The 22,675-nt window shown below is 46.1% G+C and overlaps 1 protein-coding gene and 1 pseudogene across 1 annotated transcript in view; both read left to right on the forward strand.

Moving 5' to 3' along the window:
• Positions 1-9,128, forward strand: part of LOC147703587 (thioredoxin-related transmembrane protein 2 pseudogene) — a 64,064-nt pseudogene extending 54,936 nt beyond the window's left edge.
• A 109-nt stretch (positions 9,129-9,237) lies between these two features.
• Positions 9,238-22,675, forward strand: part of LOC147703588 (neurotrypsin-like) — a 645,871-nt gene continuing 632,433 nt past the window's right edge. Inside the window, exon 1 of the mRNA XM_086929519.1 lies at positions 9,238-9,352. Within this exon, the coding sequence (XP_086785645.1) occupies positions 9,313-9,352 (40 nt within the window). The 5' untranslated portion in view covers positions 9,238-9,312. The remainder of the gene's footprint in view (positions 9,353-22,675) is intronic.

The raw sequence follows: 22,675 nt of genomic DNA on the forward strand, positions 1-22,675 counted from the left end.
GCTCTATTTCATGTGCTTACTTTGAGCAATTCAGTACTTTCCTGCAGTGGGTGTTCACTGAGACAGCGGGTTTCCGAAATATAATGCATTACCTTGACGACTTTCTGTTCCTTGGCCCCGCCGGTAGTCCCGAATGTGCCCAGGCTTTAGACAAGTTCTGTGTGTTAATGGGTCATCTCGGAGTGCCGTTGGCACCGGGAAAAACTATGGGTCCCACGACTTGCCTCGAGTTTCTGGGGATCGAGTTGGACTCAAGGGAGGGGTGCTTCCGTTTACCAGCTAGCAAGGTGTCGAAATTCAGGGCAGCCCTCCAAGTATGTTTAACTGCATCCAAGGTTACACTGCATCAGTTGCAACAGTTAGTGGGAAAGTTGAACTTTGCCTTGAGAGTGATACCAATGGCTCGCCCCTTTTCCCGCTCAATTGCCCAAGCGATGGTTGGCCTGAAGGAGGGTCATCATCGCACAAGGTTATCGACTGAGGTCCGCCAGGACATGCGGATTTGGTTAGCATTCTTGGCGGACTTCAATGGCCGAGTTGTCTGGAACAAGCCAGTCATGTCCTCCGAGGAGCTTGGGCTATGGACAGATTCAGCAGGAAGCGTAGGTTTTGGCGCCATCTTCGGCACAAAATGGTCGGCACAGAAGTGGCCCCTATGGTGGCACGAGAAGGGGCTGACAAGTAACATCGCTTTCCTCGAATTATTTCCCATTCTGGTGGCCCTGAGAACCTGGCCAGAAGGGTTCAGAGATCATTCTGTTGTGTTCTGGTCCGACAATATGACCGTGGTAGAATGCATCAATAGTCAGGCAGCCCGTTGTAAATTGATTTTGAGGCTGCTCAAAGAAATTGTCTTACTGTGTATACAACTGAACGTGGTATTCAGAGCAAAACATGTCCCTGGGGTGATGAATCAGGCCGCTGATGCACTGTCTCGTTTTCACATGCAGGCTTTCTCGGGTTTCCTTCCTTCAGCGGACCCGGAGCCGGCACCCTTCCCCGAAGCTCTCTGGTCTCTCGGTGCCCCGAACTTCGTCACCTCGTGGGAGAGAGTCTAGCACCCAGGACAAGGAAGGCATATGAAGGGGCGTTCCAGGCCTATTTAGCCTTTTTGGGGGCAGAGAGAGGGGGACTTTGGGGGCAGGAGGAGTTGGTGGTACTTTTCCTGATGTTTTTACGTAGGGCTGGGAAATCGGTGGCTACGGCCCAAAGGCATCGTGCCGCCATTTCCTTTGTTGCCAGGGCCCATGGCATCCTGGACCCAACAGCGTCTTTTACGGTACAGAAAGCGCTGCGTGGGTGGCAACGTCTAGAGGGTCGCAGAGTAGACGTGAGACGGCCGATAGGTCTAGACAGGTTGTCCCAGTTGCTGGCCACACTCCCTAGCACATGCTCGTCCCCGTTCGAGACCTGTTTGTTCCGGACTGCATTTATGCTGGCATTTCACGGGGCTATGAGAGTTAGTGAGCTAGTTGCAAGGAACAAACGGGATGTGACGGGGGGCTTGTGCAGGGAGCAGGTTCAGATCAGGGGTGATGCGATGATTGTCTCCTTTCTCAGGTCCAAGACTGACCAAGATGGGAGGGGGGACTGTACGATCATTCGCAGGATCCCCGAGTCATCCATGTGTCCGGTTCAGTGCTTAGAAGATTACCTAGCACGAAGGGTGGCATCATGGGGGGGGACATTGTTGAGGCATGTAGACGCCACCCCGCTGACGAGGTTTCAGTTTCAGCGGGTGCTTGCAATGGCCATTGCCGCAGCGGGCTTGGACCCGGGTGAATTTGGGACCCATTCCTTTCGTATAGGGGCTGCCACAGAAGCTACAGCCAGGGGTCTTAATGTAGAACAAGTGAAACGTGTGGGGCGTTGGTCCTCCAATTGTTATAAGAGGTATGTGCGATTGCACATGTTGTGAAGCTGTAATCATGTACTCACGCTTCTTGTCTTTTGTTTGTTTTCAGTTGCGCAAGCCTACGCGGCAGGGCGGACTGTGCAGTTGACCCAACACCAGGCCAGCGGTCACGCATCACCGGCTGAGAGAAAGGAGGTGTGGGTTGTAGGCCACTCATACGTGAGACGGGCCGCAGACGTATTCAAAGCAGGTGATATGATTCACGTACCTGGGGAATACGGGTACAGAGTGTCCTTCTACGGAAGGGGCGGTCTCTGTATTGACCAGTTTCAAGCATTTTTTGAGGGTTTGTTAGAGCGGATGAGGTCACCGCCGTCCATAGTCATAATACATTTGGGGGGCAATGATCTGGTCACCACCGGTAGACGACTTCTCCTGGAGGCTATGCTTTCCACGGTAAGTGGGTTAGCAAGGAGAGTTCCGGGGTGTACAATTGCGTGGTCTCATATGATCCCACGAAAAGTGTGGCGGGGGGCTATCTCGATCCCTGCTTTGAATCATTCCGTTAAAAAATTGAATAACAAAGTGAGTCGGTTGTTCCGTTCCAAGACATTGCATTCGATCTCGCATAGTTGTATTAATGATGACAGTATGTATTTGGGGGATGGTGTGCATTTGTCGAGAGTGGGCAACGAGTTACTCATAGGTGACTTCCTAGCTTGGTTAAAATCGTTAAAACATGACCTTTAGGTAGGAGTTTGGTGGGGGGTCCGGATAGCCGGTCAACTATCCGGACCTGTGGCGGTAAGGTCATGATCGGTGAGCACTAATTGGTAGATCCCTATGAGTGGGCGTCACCCAACACGGATGGGAGCGCTCGGGGGAGGTGGCCATTGGCCCCTCAATGGGGAGGCGGTCCCGTCTAAGGGCGGGTCGCCGGAAGTTAAGGAAAGGCGGTCATGGCCCCTTCCTGTGTAGGAGGGGTTACAGCCCCCTCCTGAGGAATTTCCCGGGGCCAGGGTCATCTGCGACGGCAGATGCGGTAAGTTGTGTGGGGTGGGGGGAGGTCCACGATACCTTCTAGATACCACACACAAGTATTCGAACGACCTTTAAATGGCGTCGAGTCTTTAGTGCCCCCGACAAGTCAAGGGAAATTGTTAGTAGTTGCACTTGAGGTAAGCCTCTGTGCTGTCGCCCTTCCCAAGTGGGAGGGGTAAGTCTGGTTAGGGATCTTGACACCGGTTATGACCTTGCCGTTGGCCCTTAAACGTTAGGATGTACAATTTCAGTGTTTATAGAGAATGTTTCTGTAGGATGCTAGTTCGGCTAGGAGAACCTCTGTATTAGAGAATATGTTAAGATTAGCCAAACATCGCAAATGTGATAATGAAATTGTACATAATATGAAACGTTTAATGTTTAATTTTTGTTTTAATAAATACGGCCGCGGGAGGGTCACTCCCTCCCACATCCAAAAACTTTGAAGAACTGTTTCCGGTTTCCCTTCTTTTGGGGATTGTGTTGAGAGGGGGTGGCGGGTATCTCAGCCATATGGAAAGGGGCGACCACTCGGTCCCCCCGCACGTATGGCGGAGTGCCTCGATCCCCCCGGGAAGCCATTTTGGGCGGGAGGCGCGTCTCGGCTGGTATGCCCGAAGCGGCGTAGCCGGGGCGCGCCTGTTCCCGCCCTAGAGTGGGCTGGCCTAGACACTGACGCAGCCAGCCACGCCCGCGGGACGGGCAGGGGCGGGTTTACGCCCGCCCTGAAGACGGATAAAAGGAGACGCAAGACCGGAAGACGTCCTCTTGTTCTTGTGCTCCGAAGCTGCACCTCCTCGCTACACGTGAGCTCGGGACAGAACAAAGAGCCAATTTTGACCCACCCACCAGCCCCTGAGGACAGCAAGTTGTTGTGCAATAAAGTGGATTTTCTAAGTATGCTCTTCCTTTTTCGTTTACAGGTTGTGGAAGTATCAGTTTTGTGTTTTTTATAATAAAGTATGGTGAATATCATTTAGGTTGTTACGATTAAAAGGACTTGATGTAGTGTTACTTTTTGAGCATGCTCTTTCGGTCGTAGCGACCAATGTTTTCTAAGTTCAAACTGTCGTATTTATTTTTTGGTAGGCGGTAAGGTCATGATCGGTGAGCACTAATTGGTAGATCCCTATGAGTGGGCGTCACCCAACACGGATGGGAGCGCTCGGGGGAGGTGGCCATTGGCCCCTCAATGGGGAGGCGGTCCCGTCTAAGGGCGGGTCGCCGGAAGTTAAGGAAAGGCGGTCATGGCCCCTTCCTGTGTAGGAGGGGTTACAGCCCCCTCCTGAGGAATTTCCCGGGGCCAGGGTCATCTGCGACGGCAGATGCGGTAAGTTGTGTGGGGTGGGGGGAGGTCCACGATACCTTCTAGATACCACACACAAGTATTCGAACGACCTTTAAATGGCGTCGAGTCTTTAGTGCCCCCGACAAGTCAAGGGAAATTGTTAGTAGTTGCACTTGAGGTAAGCCTCTGTGCTGTCGCCCTTCCCAAGTGGGAGGGGTAAGTCTGGTTAGGGATCTTGACACCGGTTATGACCTTGCCGTTGGCCCTTAAACGTTAGGATGTACAATTTCAGTGTTTATAGAGAATGTTTCTGTAGGATGCTAGTTCGGCTAGGAGAACCTCTGTATTAGAGAATATGTTAAGATTAGCCAAACATCGCAAATGTGATAATGAAATTGTACATAATATGAAACGTTTAATGTTTAATTTTTGTTTTAATAAATACGGCCGCGGGAGGGTCACTCCCTCCCACATCCAAAAACTTTGAAGAACTGTTTCCGGTTTCCCTTCTTTTGGGGATTGTGTTGAGAGGGGGTGGCGGGTATCTCAGCCATATGAATATGCTGTAATACCTGATATATAAAATGTGCGGGCATAAATGTCTTTAATAAAACAATTGTAGATGTAATATAAGATAGAATATAGGTGTCCTTGATTATGAGGGTGTTTTTCTAAATAAAATATTTTTGTATATATTTGTTTTATACAGGATGTTTACAGGGGCTATATAACGAGGTGTACAGAGAGACTTGAATAAACTGTGGTCTTGAAAAAGATGGAATATTAACAAAAACCATTGAAACGCGTCAACGCATGTTTTGGCATAATCCATGGGAATACTAGGCTCTGTAGATGCTGCAAGATTTAGTGTATCCAGCCCCAGTCATTAAATTGTCCCAGAGGATATGTTGTACGAATGACAGTGTATTGTCAAATTTTTCTCTCTCTTTTTATAATTTTTGCATTGCGTTATGTTGTAATTTTATCGTAATCTATGTAAACTGTGTTTAAAAAAAACGATTGTGTCACATGAACTTTGTGACTTTTAAGTTATGAGATAACTTTTTATAATAAATTGTATACAAGTATTTTAAACAAAAGTAGCACTTGCAATAAATCTGGAGTAGCATAATAGATATGTTTTAAAGGTATTGTGGAAGTTGAATGTACGTGGAGTGTGGAGTGTCATTGTGTGATTTAAAGGTTTGTCATATCATTGTAATATTTGTCCTTACCATAATCCAAGGGACAGTTCATTTCTAACTTGTTAATCGTACTCCAGTCCCCTGGCACTTCAAAGGGGTCTCTCTTTATCTTAATATACCAAGAATAAACACAAACCTGCCAGGCAGGGACTTTCTAAAAAGAAATCGGTGTCTATGGCCTGATAAGTAACATGTAACTAGTGCAGGGCAGGCTGGCATAGCTGCCAAGTTTCCTAGGTCCATGTGAGACTTGTTAGCCCACTCCCATTTTTTACTCAGAACTCTGGGACTTGTAGTCCTGTTTTTACACTGGGTCAAATAAGACTAAGGGGCATATTCACAAGGAGCTATCGGGGAATTAACGGCACTTTATCGCAGCCAAAGTCGTGATAAATTTACCCCACCATTCACAAGCAGGCGCTAACAGCCCACAGCACCACTTTTCACACGATAAAGCCACAAAAACCATCGCCACAGAGGACCCCTGCAACTATCGCTAATCAGATGTAGAATAGGTGTTCCTGTGACAAAAGCCGCGACAACACCACACCTCAACATTCACAACAACCAGACAGATCGGCGATAAGAACACAAAACATGCTTTAAGGCGCGTTAGCAGGAGGTATTTAACACCTGCCTCAAGCAGGTGTAAGCTGGACGACTACCTGCAGTAGGCAGCGGAGCCCCGCACACAGCCACACCCAAAGAACGAACAATGCCATGGAGCTACTCACCATGCAGCTCAGATCCCCAACAGGGCCACAACACCCACAGCCACCACCCCCAGGACCTCCAACCTGGACCCGGACCCAACCCCCCGGACCACGACTGAGGCAGCGCAGAGTAAGACAGTGGACCTACCGAAAACGCACCACTCTCACAGACCTAACGCCCGAGGAAGTCATTGCCCACTACAGGCTCCAAAAAACAACCATTCACTGCATCCTGACCCACATCGCCCACAGGCTGACGGTCCCAACACAGTGGAGAACCAACATCCCTCTGCAGAGAAAGCTGCTGGCTGTGCTGCACCTGTTGGCCTCTGGTACCTTCCAACCAACAACTGCTAGAGTCGGAGAGGTCTCACAGCCAGCCCTATCAAAGTTCATCACACCTGTCCTCAGCTTCACACCACAGTACCTTCACTTCTCCAACACTGTGCAGGAACAGTTGGAGACCAACCACGGCTTCTACGCCATAGCCGGATTCCCGGCCGTGTTTGATGCAATCGACTGCACACATGTCCCACTGGTGCCCCCGGCGGATACTGCACAACACTACTGTAACAGAAAGCACACACATTCCATCAATGTGTAGGCAATAGTGGACCATCGGGGACTCTTCACCAATGTCGTCGCCAACTACCCGGGCAGTGTGCATGATTCCTTCATCTTCCGACAGTCCATCATCAACCAGCGATTTCAGGGTGGCACATATGGAAGGGAACTGCTTTTTGGTAAGTACCAGGTCAACACACCACACATCTCAATGCCTCCGCAGCACAATGCACAACTGTGGGGATGCACAAGTGACCAAACCATATTCAACATGTCAAACTACACGTACACCTACCAGACACGAACACAACACTCCATGGTCATCCTGGCCTACCCCTGTACCATATACAGACTGGTGGTGTAGTTGCCAGCATCAGCACCTCCCTGCAGGCTGGCAAACACTCACCCCACACACAGCCAGCACAGGAGTCACTGGATTGGTGGACATGCCATCACATACTGCCGAACCAAGTGTTGACTCTTTTCTCCGTGCACTGCCACAGGTGATCAAGGATATGCAATCTGCCCTTCGATGATGACACCCCTCAGAGATCCGAACACACCCGCCCAGAGGCAGTACAATGCGGTCCACATACGTACCAGGGGCATCGTTGAACGCACATTTGGCGTGTTGAAGTCACATTTCAGGTGCCTGGATGGCACAGGTGAGAAGCTCCTGTACAGCCCGGACGTTGTGTGCAAGCTGATCGTTGCATGTTCCGTGTTGCATAACATCTGTGTTTGCACCAGGGCCACATGGATCCCAGTTCCAGATGTACCGGCCGATGATGGTGGTGAAGGGGCAGGTGGCCCACATCCCACTGCAGCAGCGGCAGGAATGGCCCATAGGAATACCATCATTGACACTTACTTCTTATGAGCACGTCACATTGTGACCGTCCATGGCAATCAAGAACAGTAGAAAATGTACAAACGCACTGCATGTGTGATTAAAACATTTCTTTGCAGGTCTCAGCTTGTACTCGTACATTTTGATGTTACATTTCCCTGTGTTCCAGATGTGATTTGGCAGGTTGGGCACATTTGCTGAACCATTTGGGTCATGTGCTCAAATGTGGTGGGGGTGCTGTTTGACCTGGGATGTCACTGCCGGGGTGCACTCCTGATTGTGTGCGTATGCTGCATGGTGGGTATGTCGCTCCTACGGCACTGCTTGGTCTGCCACTGGTCTCTTTCATGCGGTGTGCCTGTTGGTTCTGTTCTTCCATGGTGCTTGGATGTTGTGGTGTACATGTTGTCCAATGCAGTTGGCCAGGGTGCATTTGTCGTACTACGTGATGATTTTTGTTAAGTGGCATTTTCCGTGGGCTGGTCTTGTACTATTTTCACGCATTGCGCGTGAGTATTGTTGCACTTGCGCTGGTTGTCACTGTTTTCTTATCGTGCTTGTGACCATCGCAGGATTTGTCGCATTGAGGAATGTGTTTTTATCTCGTCACAGTGGTTGTGTCGTGGACATTGTCAGTGGGGGCGACAGACTATCGCATGCTACCGCCGTGTTGTGAATTCCACGTTTTCATGGGGTTATTTTCACGTGATGGGCTGCGATGTTGAAAGTTGCGTTGCGCTACTCTTGCTGTAGTTATCACACGTTCTTGTGAATATACCCCAAATAGTCCCAGAAGTCTAGGAAAAGACAGGAATGGCCTAACTGATCACACATGGATATGGGAAACAAGCCATCACCGATACACGCCAATAGACCTGCTTCAAGTAGGAGACTCTCAATGTATGAAGCCAAAATTGTCTGTCTCCCTCCTGAAATTGCCTCTGTTTCAATAGAAGTCAATAAGAGAAATACATTCTCCAGATTTTTTTTTTTTATCTTCCACTTTCCTCTTCTAAAACTTTGGCATGTATGCGCCCTTAAGGACCCTGGCGGTACTGCACTGGCTGCTGCATTGATATTTATGTCCCTGCCAATTCTCACTCTGCTTAACAGCACCCCTACTCCCACATTATATTTTGGCTGTCCTTAAATTCTTACAACACTTTCAGGAACAGACTGCTTTTAAGCAACAAGTGGCTACTTAAACTCTCGAACCCATTCCTATGCTCAGGCACTCCAATAAATGCCTCTTTCACTTACGAAACCACGGCAGCTAGTGTGGCTTGGCTGTAATCAAGATGGCCACTGCTGTGTGAAGGTTCACCCCAACAACTATCCCTCTGTCTCTGCAACAGAACGGGCATAGATAGTCTTGCTGCAAGGGGGCCGAGATAATCCATTCACAACGCAAAGAGGGCCAGATCCAGCCCTACTTAACGAGTTTGTGGGCTTGTAGTGTTACCCTCTAGACTTCTTACATTTCATTCTGAGACTTCTCTTTTCTCTCTCATTTAAGTTTGACGAATTTCAAACCTGTGAGCAAAAGGCAAGGTGTGTCTCTCTGGAGCTTTACAGACTACCAGCCTGCATTCCAAAGTCCTGTTTCCAGTAAACGACGAGCACTCTAGGAATCCAGCCGAACATGATGAACCAGTGTGTGAGAAGTGTCAAATGCAGAATGAATTCAAGAGGGGTCGCATTTAAACAGTGCAGGTAGATGAGCGGGAAAACGGCACAAGCTGCAGTATAACAGGTGACTGTACTTCCTGGAGTTCATAGGTGATCTCGTCACTGCGATGAAGCTCCTCTCTGTGACTGTGCTGCTGATCCTGGCAGGTAAATCCATGGCAATTACTTATTTTTCTTGCTTCTGGGGTGAAAGGAGAGGAAGTGGAAAGCTTTATGGTAAAATTATCCCCTGCTTGGACGCCTCTGGGTCTGCCGCACCCCAGAGTGTGATAAGGTACCGCTCGATGTGCTTTCAGAGAAGCTACATTCTCCCTAGTATTCCAGTACCAAGCACGACAAAGCACTTGATGCCCCTCCTTCCTATGAAACAGAAGTCATCCCTGCTTCTTGGAAAGTGCATTCTTTTGACAAACTCCATTCCCCAAACTCCCACAATCTGTATTTCCCACATTTTCTCAATAAACCCTTCAGAATCACCCTCCTCTTCACCTCTTCCAGAGCTACCAGTCTCCTCACTCTCATGAGCCACTCGACCCCCACCTCCCATAATAATATTTCCCTGAACCCCTCTGAAGAACACCTTCCTCTATGACCCTCCAGAACACCATCCTCCACACCCCCTCCCGAATAGCTACCCCCACCTCCTGGAGGCTCCAGAGTCACACTTCTGTTCCCAGTTAGTCCACGTTCCCCACATCTCAGAAGATCTCTATTTACCAGAGCTATACTGAACATTCCAAGCCTTCCCTGTCTCTTGCATACTGCAGGCCTGAACCAATCCTGTGTTGACCCATCCTTAACATGGCTATCCATATTCTTTGTTCAGCACTCAGGAGTCCTCTGGTTAATTAGATAGCAACCAACACATTGTGACCTTAGACAATCTCTTGATACTTAACATTTCTCTGCAGTTAATGAGCAGTGTGTTTGCTTGTATGCCATACAGTATCTTTAAATGTAATTAATGTGTGTGTGTATATTCAAAGAGTCATTACTTACATAATTATTCGGAGCATTAATGGATACTGGCGAATAATTCTGAATGTGCCACCAAGTCGAAATGATATAGGGTGTAGTGTTACTGTTTTAGGTGTGGTCAATCAAGGCTTTATTTGTATGTCAGAGCTTATGTCATCAACATCAAACATGTTTGCAGTGTGCTCAAAGAAAGGCTTTGATTCAGACCCTTTTCAGCTATTAATCGATTTAAGCAAAGCTCCTTCAGCCATTCTTTGAAGTAAGTGTCAATCACATGTTGGTTCAGGCAAGATAAATATTTCATTCACATGGTTAGCTGTTGGTCATTAGGTGTGTTGGTCCACCTACATAAAGAGTGCTTCTAAATGTAGTGCATGGTCGCTGAAATGAACTATACATACACCACAAAGGAGGAGTATTTGCACTCCTGAAAGTATCACTGCATTCCTGTCGATTCTGCACCAACACTAATTGTGTGCCTAAATGTGTTTTTGCTCCTAAAAGGGATTTGTGTTCTCACAAGTGTTTACACATTCCTGCAATTTCTGCACCAAAGGGAATGCTGCACCTTAATGTGACATTCCACAAAAAAGGGTTTTGGCACCTTAATGGGGTCCTACAATGTTGCTTACTTTGCATTAAGGGTAATTTTGCACCTGAAGGCATAGCTGATGCGGTGCGAGTTATTCCAGATATTTTTTGATGAATGTCTCCTGTGGCAGCCTGTGATTTTATGAAAGTGTCTTTCAAATAAAAAAAAAAACATTTGTTTGGCCCTCAGATTTATATTATCTTCACTGTCTGTTTTTCATTGATCAGTGATATCATTTTCCTTCCACTTCAAGACAAGTCTTTTAGGCAACAATCGACACAAAGGACCTTGAAGCATCTCCAGTAAGGCACTCAAATTGTGGTGTTACAGTAGGCAAATGGGCAGTGACGGAAATAAAGCTAGCAGCATCAATTATGATGTCACTTTGTAGAGAAAAGAGGTAGCCATAGGATTTGGGAACGTTTTCAGATATCACCACAATGAAAGATAGGATTGTGATTACAAAACAGTAACGTGCATAAAGGATAGATTTTGAATTTTCCAAAAACTTCATAGATATTTTAATGCACATTTTATCTTATTCAAGCCTTCCAACAGGCCTGTGTGAGCCCAATAACTCTATTTTCTAAGCTTTTTTGTATTGAATATTTAATTCACCATTAACGTCATCTTTTCCATCTAGTATTATTATCCTTTAAAAAGCACCTGGAAGGCCGTCCTAATCTAGCAGGCCAGTTGCCATCTTCGTTCAAGGTAATAGCAGAAAGCTAATCTCATCAGCAACACCTCGTGGTCACATGGCCCCTCCCCATTTTAAGTGCGCCCCCCCTTCTGTTCCCCCATTGCATTATTCCCTCATTGTATTTGCCTACCTATGCACCTCTGGCGGCTTGCCCCATAAAGTTCCTCCTCCCTATACGTACCCCTACCCCTCCCTACACACTCACCGCCCTCTTGTAATGTAAAACTTTGACCCATGGGTGTTAATTCACTAAATGCTGGTGTAGTGGAAGTGGTACAAAAGGGGGTGGTGATGGACGGAGCATCTGAACCAATCAAACACTCACACCTAGTCAACAGTTCTGGGTTTAATCCATCACCATTCTTTAGCCCACTCTGCCACCCCAGTTCAGACATGGCCATATGCAAATCAGTCTGACCATGTGCCTCATGGGAACAGTCCAGCCCGAACTGCTAAGCCATGCCTTCCCTGGACCGGAAACAAACTTCCTAGACGGTTTCTGGCATTGCAGCCGTCATCACAGGAAGTGACATCACATGACTCTTTACCCTGTTTTCTTTCCACGAAGGCATGTCATATGACTGCAAGATCACATCACATGCCATCACTGAAGTACCACAATAAATGCATGATTAGCAAAACAGAATAACACAAACAAATGTTCTGGGACATAATATGTGCCCTAAATGATAGAGATCTCTTCTCAGAGTTCCCCCCCCCCAGGAAATTTTGAAAATAATGGGTGAAATTGTGCATTTTTAAGCACAATTTTCACATAAATTTTCTGAAATGCAGTAATTGATGAAAGGGCCCTCATTAAATATTCAGATCCTTTCATGGTGAGCCAAACCAATGAAACTTGCTGTTTCTCAGAAATGGACAACATTTTTTTTCAAAATGTGGTATGAGTGTCGTCATATATAAACAATTGCCTTAATTGTGCCTGGATCTGCAGTTTGTCATATCTGCCCCTATATTCCATTGGTACCCACTTAAATTGAAAAAATGACAAAAAACACGCCAGTGCTAGAATTTTTCCAGTGTATGCCATCCATATACCATTGATAACCCTCATGTAAAAAATTACCTCAGCAAGTCAAGGCCAGCATTTTGTCATGGTTGCCATTCTCAATACGTCAGGTTGTCCACCTGTATGCCAAGAATTGCCTTCCTTGTGCAAGTACCAGATTTCTGCTACTGATGTCCATATGCCAAGTATTGCCTTAAGTAAGCCAATATGTTCCAACAGGTGCTTTATATTCCATAAATTATCTCTAATATTCCAGTTGCTACTAATTTAACATTGGTGCCCTTTATGGTGTGAATTACCCGCAGTGTGTCAGTAATTTTGTCACAGGTGTTTGCTGTTCGACTTGGCCCTTCTGGCAGGTTCACCCCTAAACTTTTTGCCTTTTAATGTGACCTGATATTAGTAGTTTTTGGCTTCTGTGCACTTTAGCACTGTGTCCTTGTGTAAAGTGCGTGCGCACTCTGAGTGTGTGTGGTGAGGTTGGCCTGCCCTCCCATAGGAATGCATGGGGGATAAGTGTGTCCATGATAATTCCTGGTGTGAGAGGAGTGCAGGCGCGTGTTTAGTATGTGCAAACTTGTGAAAATAAATGCTGTGCAATGGTGTGCACAGATTTATTGTGACTGGTGGAGAAGTGCCACTTTTAGAAGTTGGCATTTCTGTGTACTGTGTGTCTGCATGCCTGATGTGGAGTGCATGTCTGGCTTGTGATTGACAGGGGCTGGATGGTGTGCTTGGCTCCAGGAGCCAGGATGAGTCTGCCCAGTGGTGAATAGGGAGATCTGCATGTAGATGGGAGGGAGGAGTTGCACCTTGGACCTGAATAGGGCTGTGCCTTCCCTCCACAATGTTGGCTCCGCCCCCTGTGGTGCACATGAACACCTAGCCCCCACCTGACAAAAGGGAGAGGAGCTGAGCACAACAAAGTGCTCCACAGCTCCCCAAACCAGTTGCATCTGGTTTTCCCTAAACCCTGTGCTATGTGACAAAGGGAAAGGGGTGTAGAAATGTAGGGGCTGTGACCCCAGTGTTCTGTTGTGCTGGTGTTCTTAAGGGGACACTCTACCAGCTGCTGTTTCCTGGGGGTCCCTGCGTGCTGGCCTGCCTGGCTGTGCTTTGCTGAGGTCTCCCCAGCACCAAAGATCTACTGGTTCTGCCTGTCTGTGGACTTTGTGGACACCTAGCACCTGGGAGCGCTTTTGTGCAGCCTTTGACTTTGAGGAGCAGCGCTTCTGTCTTTTAGTTGCAGCACGGAGCTGCGAGCATTTTAAAGGGGGATTCCCTTGCATTTGTGCCTCCTCAAGCAGGAGCACAGCCCGCTAATTTATGCTGCAAAACCGAGCTGGAGCCCACCCTGCATCGGCACCTTGAGGACGGGTGCCCACCCCGCATATGTGATAATTTGCAGGTGCCCACCCCGCTTTTATGCTGCATTGACAAATTCTTTGGTCTGTGGGTGCCCACCCCGCTTTTATGCTGTCTTGATTAGGTGTTTCCTTGACGGGTGCCCACCCCGCATTACCGCCGGGAGGAATCGCCGCCTTGAGACAAGGAGAGTTGCTGGGACGCTTCCAGCGCGACCCAGAAGTCAGGTGGGCACCGCCTGACTGTGGGCGGGGCCTGCCCCGGAACCAGAAAATCGCTGAGTCCTGGGTGGGGGCTCCCGTTAGCTGGTGGGAGCCCCGCACATTACTCGCAATGAAGAACTGCCCAGAAGGAGAAATCCAGGCGGGAGCATACCCCGCCTGCCTGTGGCCCGAACACATAAGCAGGAAGCATACGGGAGCCTATCCCGCGCCCCTGCATATGCCCGTGGAGACCCACCCGGGGAGCATCAAGGAGGAGTCTTGTAGTGGAGGGGACCTGAGGCACATTGTCGTGCCTGCCCCTCCGCATGCACAAAAGCCATGGTGTGCCCAGAAGAGCCCAGTGACCTGTAAAGAGAGGTCCCCGAGAGCGGGCCACGTCGGAGCACGTTGTCGGTGCCCGGAGGAGGCCAGTGATGACCGGAGAGAGCGCAGGAGTCCCAGTGAGTGGGGCTCTGATCTGGCATTGTTGGGGGCATTTTTCTTCAAAGGAAAGCCCCGGGAAGGAGAGGCTCCCCAGCCCCTTCGGGATATCAGTTATTCTCCCCGCAGTCCGTTCGCTGCACAGTGAAGTGCACCATGGGGGCAAGCTAATATTTGGAAGTCTCAGAATGGGACTTGCATACTGCACTTTGGGGCACATTGTATTAGAAGTCCCAGAGGGGCTTTGGTGGCACAGTGGTGCCCGCGCTAATTTATTTTGGGGGCATATTGCTTCTAAAGCCCAAGTGGGGGCCCAAGAGGCACCAGGGGAGCCCGAAAATAATTGCGCATTTATTATTATTATTATTATTATTATTATTATTAATAACGAGTTTTATATAGCGCCTGGTTACCCTTGGGCATCCCCGCGCTGATCCAGAAGGAAATACTGCCACTATAGACACCAGAACTAGACAGTGAATAGATAAGTTTTTTAACGTTTATGCAGCTGCCTGCGAGAGTGCAGACAGCTGCGACCTTGGGGGCATTTCCTTTTGAGGTCAGTTGGCAGAGGGAGTGCCAGTGCCCACATTTTTGCCTTCCCAGCTGCCCAGCAAGTAGTGGTCAGCTACCACGTTTAGGTCAGTTTCACGCACTCTACTTTTGCTGCCTGCGCAGCCAGCCCTGACATTATTGGACATAGGGCATTGGAGCCCTGTGAGAGGCCAGTTGGCCTGGAGACAGTTTTCATGTGTTATGCCCCCGCTTGGGGCACACAGTGTTTATGCCTAAATGTGATGTCTACTGGGCAATGCCTTTATGCCCAGATCTATGCCTCCAATGATGTTTATGGTTATGAGGTTAGTGCGTAATATGGTTATGCTAAGGGTTTTTAGGCCTAATATGTTTTATGTCTAATGTGATTATTATTGCATAGTGTGTTCCTAACTTTTACCAGTAGTTACTGGTTGTGCTCTACATTTATTATTTATGCTACATTTACAATTGGTGATTTTTGATGGTTAGGACAGTGCCCCCAGTGGCACTGTCAGATGTATATAAACCCCTGTAAATACTGCCCAGTGTACGTTGGCACAGTGTACATTGTGTGATTATGATCTAATGTGTTTTATGATAATACAAAGGCTACTTTTATATATAACCTTGTGTGGAGTTCCTTTTGTGGTGTGCCTAGTGTGTTGCTGCTGTGTGTGTGTTGCGCAAACGCTTTACACATTGCCTCTGGGATAAGCCTGACTGCTCGTGCCAAGCTACCAGGTGGGCGAGCTGGGCTTATCTTTGGCGTGTAACTCCCCAGCCCTGTCTAGAGTGGTGGTCTCTGCCTGGCTTTGGCACAAGCCTTAGCCAACCAGAGATCCCATTTCTAACATTTGCCATGCTAAGAATTGCTACAAGTATGCTAGAACTTTTTCTTCAGTCTTCCAGTTGTTTTAATCAGATATGGCTGTGTTCTTTATGTCTTGCACAGTCCATATAGGAGATAGTCTTTCGATTGTACACACATAAGGGACAATCCTACCCTCTGTATCTTTACTGTGTATCAGACTATGTGTTTCAGAAAAGTAATCTAAATCGAAGTTTAGGCCGACTGGTTTTAAGCCAGAAGCACAGAAGAGGAATTGAAAACAGTTTTTTTGAGGAACTACACTGTTTGGCATAGAGGGGCAGTGGGCCTCACATATACAACTGTCATGAAATACATAAATCTGTGCAGTGTCTCCAACTATCAACAAGTCGGGAAGGGCACTACTTGCCAATAAAGAGAGGGAGACCAGCCTTTGCAATGAGGTTGCTGGCATGCGCCGTAGCCATGTTGACCAGAGGGGGGCAGGGCCTTACTGTTTCACTACATTCCTCAATGATTGATACCAACGGTCTAGCAAACAGTGCCCTGCCCGGCTTGTGGATAGTTGGAGACACTTAATCGATTTATGTATTTTAAGACAGTTGTAAATGTTAAGCCCACTGCCCCCGTTCGTCTGATCAATTTGACATCACAAGGGTACTGTGATCACTGTATAGCATGCCTATCATCATACATGTTACAAATAAAGCATTAAAAAATTACAATACGGAGACTTGATGTGTGCAATAGATTTTCGGAATTTCCTCCTTTTATATACCACTTGTAAAGAAACACCGAAAATGTCTCGGTTTCATAGTAGGTTCCAAGCATCTTCAATACAAAGTCCAATCTTTTGGTTTAAAGTCAATGCACAAATAGCTGTCTTCTCAGCACATATGAGGAGGCAAATGAGTATTGCCTACACTTACTTAGACAACTGGCTATTACAGAGTCCATCTACAGAAGAAAATCTAAAACATTTCAACATGGCTCAAAATCTTTTTGGGAATGGGTCTTCAAGTCAATATCAAAAAATCAATGACTATCCAGTAAATTAGATAACACTATCTAGGAGCGATCCAGTATATCCGATCCTCAAAAGTGTATACTCAGCGAAGAGACAGGTTTATCCGTCTGAAGTGTCTCAATATAGCATGACAGATATCATCCTACTAAGGTCAATGGTATGTTATATTTACCTGGTTTTTTATTATTTAAATGCAGCCCGTTTTCTTTAGAAAAAAAAGGGATGCATTAAAAAAAAGAAAAGTTTTCTTTTCATTTTTTAAGAGTAGGAAGTAGTCCGTGGAACCAGAGCCTGCTCTTAAAAAAATGTGTTTACAAAAATCCACGAGAGGGAATGGGTCCTTCTGTAATTTGAAATTGGCGCCATATTGCAAATGTTTTGCGACCACATTTTGATCGCAAAACATTCTCACATGCTACTGTGAGATCATATTTATGCACACCTTGTACACCCAGTGTAACATATCCCTCCTACATTTCTCTTTGTACTAAGTAATACCTGCAGTTTCATAGGGTGAATGTCCCACGCTGAATGTACGACTCAATGTGAAAAGCCTATACATATTTCATTCGATCTTATCATGGTCACCCAACTTACAATACAATACAATAACACTTGTAAACCACAAAGCTGCATCTGAAAGTCGTCCCAGTACTAGTGGCTTAAAAGAGGGACAGCGACTTAATCAAGCCAAGAACAGGTTGCCTATAGATTAAAGAGATAGGTCTTCAGACAATGCAAAAAATGTATTCAGTTGGTGCAAAGTGAAGAGTTGAAGTCCGAGAGTTCCAAAATGTGGAGGTCAGGAAATGGAATGACCGACCACCTCTTCTTGCCTGCGAACATGCAAACGTTTTTGTCCATTGGAGTGCAGTGATCTGTTGGTAGGGAAGGAGTCTCCTTCTGCGGTAAAGAGGGCCTTTCTGCTCAAAGTCTCTGAAAGCGAACGTTACAGCTTTAAATTTGATGTGGCTAATGAAACCAGAGACAAAGCAAGCATCATTTGAGATCAGTCTCCAGGGTGCATGTGCCACAACCTCTGAGATATTGTTCCCTTCAACGTCAGAAAACTCACTTCCACTCTGAACCCAGTCATCCATGTCCTACACATCACATCAAAGTGTCCCTATTGAAATGTGGGTTTGCGGTCTCCATACCTCGCACCAACCAATAATTTTATCTTAATCCTATTGCATTATGGAAACTGGGTTTTGCCTAACGTTCATACATCTCATGGTCTTACCAAAAGCAACAACCATCTTTGACAGCCTGGACAATTCTTCTCTTTCTTCAAGCTTTTAAGCTGGATGAGAATGAGAGGAATCCAGAAGCCTACACACGCATGTACTTAGGACCCTTGGTTACAGCACTGTACCCATTACAAAATTCAATTGACAATATATGGTAGCTGTACAATAGCCTGTGACTCTATTTAAGTATGAAATAGTTCAATTGCTCTAAACCTCGAAAACCGTACTCAAGGCTATTAGTTAGACTACGTCATTTCCTGGATCATCTGCTGTATACGGGTGTTTCAGCACCAAGCTTCATTTATATTTCTTTATATTTCTCTTTTTGTTTTTTAGATTATATTATTGAATACATGCTCATATTCTAGGGGTTATGACCTCTACATACCATACTTGTGTTATCATTAAAAGTGACCTTAAGTGGCCTTAATAGGGCTCTTGGTTTTTCCAGGTTCATGTGTGTTTGACCGTTCTGGGTGTTTCCTTTGCATTCTGGAACTTGCTGGTCGGGTCTACAGTAAAATAAAAATAGGATTGCAGAAACCATAGTGCCCTTGTATTCTCATGGACATCTGGAGAGCTCTGCTTTGGTCCAACAATGTTTGGAAAGAAAATTGCATGACATGAAATCGGATACAAATCTGAAATAAAAAATTGTGGTGCTTCTAACCTAATAACATCATGAAGTAGAAATGGCATATCATAAAAGAGTGAGCACTGTTTGCGTAAACGTATTAACATGGTATCAGAAATTCCAACAGCATCCACAGTCATCAAATCTTTACTCTTCTGTGGTCACAAATTGTCAAAATTCATTAACCCAAAAGACACATTCTGCCTCGGTGCATAAAAGGAAAGCAGACAGAGATCTCCTACCCCACTTCTGTGTTTTACTTACCAATGCGAGAGGGTGTTTAGAATTGTTCAGACCTGTACTAGAATCCCGTACTTATGAAGTGTATGGATAAAGTACCCTCCCTGACCCCAGGAATCAGCACACACACAATATTGTGTATTTTATAACAGCTAGCATCTATTATATGCTACTCTTAAGTAAATCAAATCAATAGGAAATAGCATCATACTATTTGATACTTCAATGATCTCAGTTATTATTATATTGAACAAAAAATATAGATGTAAACATTGTTTATTACACATGTGGAACAGTTAGACCCTCTTTGGGAGTGACTGCATTTGCAAGTTTAAATCCTGTCAGAATTAACCAGAATTACCAATCACATCAGCAGAGATCCGAGGAAACAAAATGGATCTCTTTACTTTCACCCAGAGACATAACCTGTTGGAAACAGACAACATCCCCATATGAAGGTGCAGGGGAAATGAGGAATTACTGGGGGAATAAGACCTTGTGGTACAATTACCCAGGTAATTCGTCATTTATAAGGGGGGCTTTAGGGTCCTCTTATGATGGGCTCAAGCCCTGGATTTGCTAGTACCCCCGGCATCATTAACTCAAGGAATGCAGGCTACTCACTATAAGGGCCAAAGTGTATTAACTCCCTAGTTGTCTTAAGAAATCATTTCATGTGTTAGCTTTTTGCAGAGTTGTGAAAGAGCCTCTGTACGCTTGCCGATCAGAGGGACTAGAGCAGAAAGTCCCAATAGAATGAGCATTGTCCATCATTGAAAACAGTCTTTCTCTCTGGTCAATCCCCAGGTAGGAGAGGTTAAATCATTTTCTCTGCATATGTTGTATGTTTCCTGTGTCTTTTATGGCCTGACAAGCCGAATAAACTATCGTTGATTGATTGAATGCATTTTCTCTTGAACATTTGAATCCCTTAATCTGAACATCAAGCCAAAAACAAAGCTTTCATTGTGGCTTTAAAGCGAGGAAGTATTTGCTATTGTTACTTCTGTACCCCGTCAACATGGAACTGGAGCCTGTTACAAGGTCAGCGTATAGAGAGGTTTTACTCTGAGGTCGCAGCTATTGTTCAGCAAGAAAATGTAAAATGGTCCTTTGACAAAACCTTCCCTGAAAGCCATGTAGTAGTCTTGCACAAATAGTATATTCTACCTGCATGCTCAAAGTAATTTTTTGATGCCTGATGTTCAGGCCCAGTGCACTAAACATAAGAATACATAGAATTTAAATACAAATATGGCTAATGTTAATAATGCATCAAGGTCTCTAATGCGTACTAACACTGTAAAACTCTTTAAAAGGTACTGCATGTGACATCTTCATGCATGATTTTCAAATAGTACAGAAGCAGTGACTTTAGGGTGAACTGTGAGGGATAAGTATCTGTGATAGTGTGGTCAGATGCAGGTCTAAAAAGAGCTACATAATCTGAGAGAGGCTCAGATTGACTATGCCTTATTGTACCCAGCTCGCCTCCGCATTACTCACCAAGGAACTCAAACTTTTTTCACAAAACCTCAACAAGTGGAGGAATTTTTGAAGCAACTCAAAATACAGAAGAGATGGACACCGACACCGGAAGGCTCACCACGATCTCACTCACCGGAGGTCGAATGAACGCTGCTGAAAAATACCACCAGACGCTGACAAGACGTATCTCACAACCCGTTGACATGGTCACGTTCCACGGTTGTTTTAAAATAACCCATGGGATAAGACATTGTGCACAAGAAGAATGAGACCTTAGTGCCGAAGTGCACACAGTAAGGGTACAGACACTCTGCAGCCGAGCACCCTCGAAATCTATCCAGGGACTAAAGACACGATGTCCTGCACTTGGACTGATAAGAGGTATTCGTGGGCCACCCAGCTGAATTACCCCAACTGGGAGAACCCCACTAATGTTCTTATATTGTTCTTGCTTCTTCCAAATCTCTTCTCAAGTTCCAAATGGGAAGGCATGGATCTGGTTGTTAAGATGAAGAAGCTATTGGGTGTTGGGGAGGGGGGTGGGGTACTTGCAACTGACATGTTTGGGATGTTTCAGTGGGAGGGGGAGGTACGGGAATGGGAATTTAACAATAACAGCGAAACGGTTGCATGGATTACTTTTGACATATATGTCTCTTTGTATGCACATATGCCAATATTTTTATTTTCACAATCTGTCAGTCGGATGGTAACAAGCTGGTACAATGACACAGGAGGTTAGAAACACACTGAGGTTGGTGTCTTGGAATGTCAGGGGCTTGGGGACCCAAGGAAACGAAGAAAAGTCCTGGCCTACTTAGATAGGCAGCAGATACAAGTGGCTTTACTACAAGAAACCCATCTGAATCCAAAAGCTTTGAACAACCTTTGCCAGTAAATGGGCTGGATGTCAACTTTTTTCATCCTATTCATGTTACGCCCGTGGCACTGCAATTCTGTTTAAAAAACAAACCCCTTTTGAATTAGCGGGGGCGATAGAAGACCCACAGGGTAAATATGTCATCGCCTGGGGACGATTAGGCAGAGAATCAGTCACAATCGTGAACTGGTATGGACCTAAGACGGACAGCCCCGAATTTTTCACTAATCTGTGGGGCAAAATAATAAACATTGGTTCCACTCATATTATTTGGGGCGGTGACTTTAATGTCGCGCTGAACCCACTCCAAGACAGGTCTAATGTGGCAACGCATCATTATACCAATGCACATAAAGCGTTGTGGGGTATAATTGAAGAAGGTGGCCTGATAGATAGCTGGAGGTAAACTCACCCGCAGGTACGGGAGGGCACACACTTTAAATCCCACAGAGGAACATGGGCACGAATAGACTATTGCCTTCCTTCCAAGGGTTTTGAGCCAGCCATATGTAATGTGGTGCACTTAGCTAGGTCTTTCTTGGACCACTGTCCAGTAAAGGTATCGCTCACCCCACCAGGTAACGACAGACCCAGGCCGTGCTGGAGACTGCAACCCACGGCCCTGTTGGATATAGTATTTCAGGCAGAACTAGGTGAGGAAATCAAGGATTTTTTTTTATCAGAAACAAGGGGTCTGTGCATAGTGTTTTAGTAATATGGGAGGCTTTTAAGGTGACGATCAGGGGCTACTGCATTTCAAAGAGCTTTGGGGTACTAAAAGACATACAGAGCACACTATATAAACTGGAGCGAGAACTACGAGCACTGGAGAGACAAATGGTGCCCGGAGAAACAGTGGATGAGTCTAAGTAGAGCGCGCTTGCAGATTCCGGCTGACAGAAAGCAGCGTTTGGATTGCACCGCTTAAGTGACAAAGACGGGCGTCACCGGTATGCCACAGTAGGGCATTTGAGCGGTTACCTGTATATGAAATGCATGCAGTGTGGTGAATACTGACCCTCGCCCTGACAAAATTGCCCAAATCTTCTAAGGCAATGAAACATGTTGGCCCTCTAAGGAGTTAGAAGGCAACAGAGTGTGTTTTAAAGTGAGCCACCTCACGGCATGGAATCAAGAGGCAAAGCCAGTGGAGGTATAGATAATTTTTAATTCCAAATAACGTGGACTGAAGTCATAAGATCCACCTTATTTTGGGTCAGTTCTTATATTCACTAGGGAGATACCTCTTAATAATTGCAGCACCAGCATCTTT

This window comes from Lissotriton vulgaris, chromosome 7 (assembly GCF_964263255.1).
Source record: "Lissotriton vulgaris chromosome 7, aLisVul1.2, whole genome shotgun sequence".
Taxonomy (NCBI): domain Eukaryota; kingdom Metazoa; phylum Chordata; class Amphibia; order Caudata; family Salamandridae; genus Lissotriton; species Lissotriton vulgaris.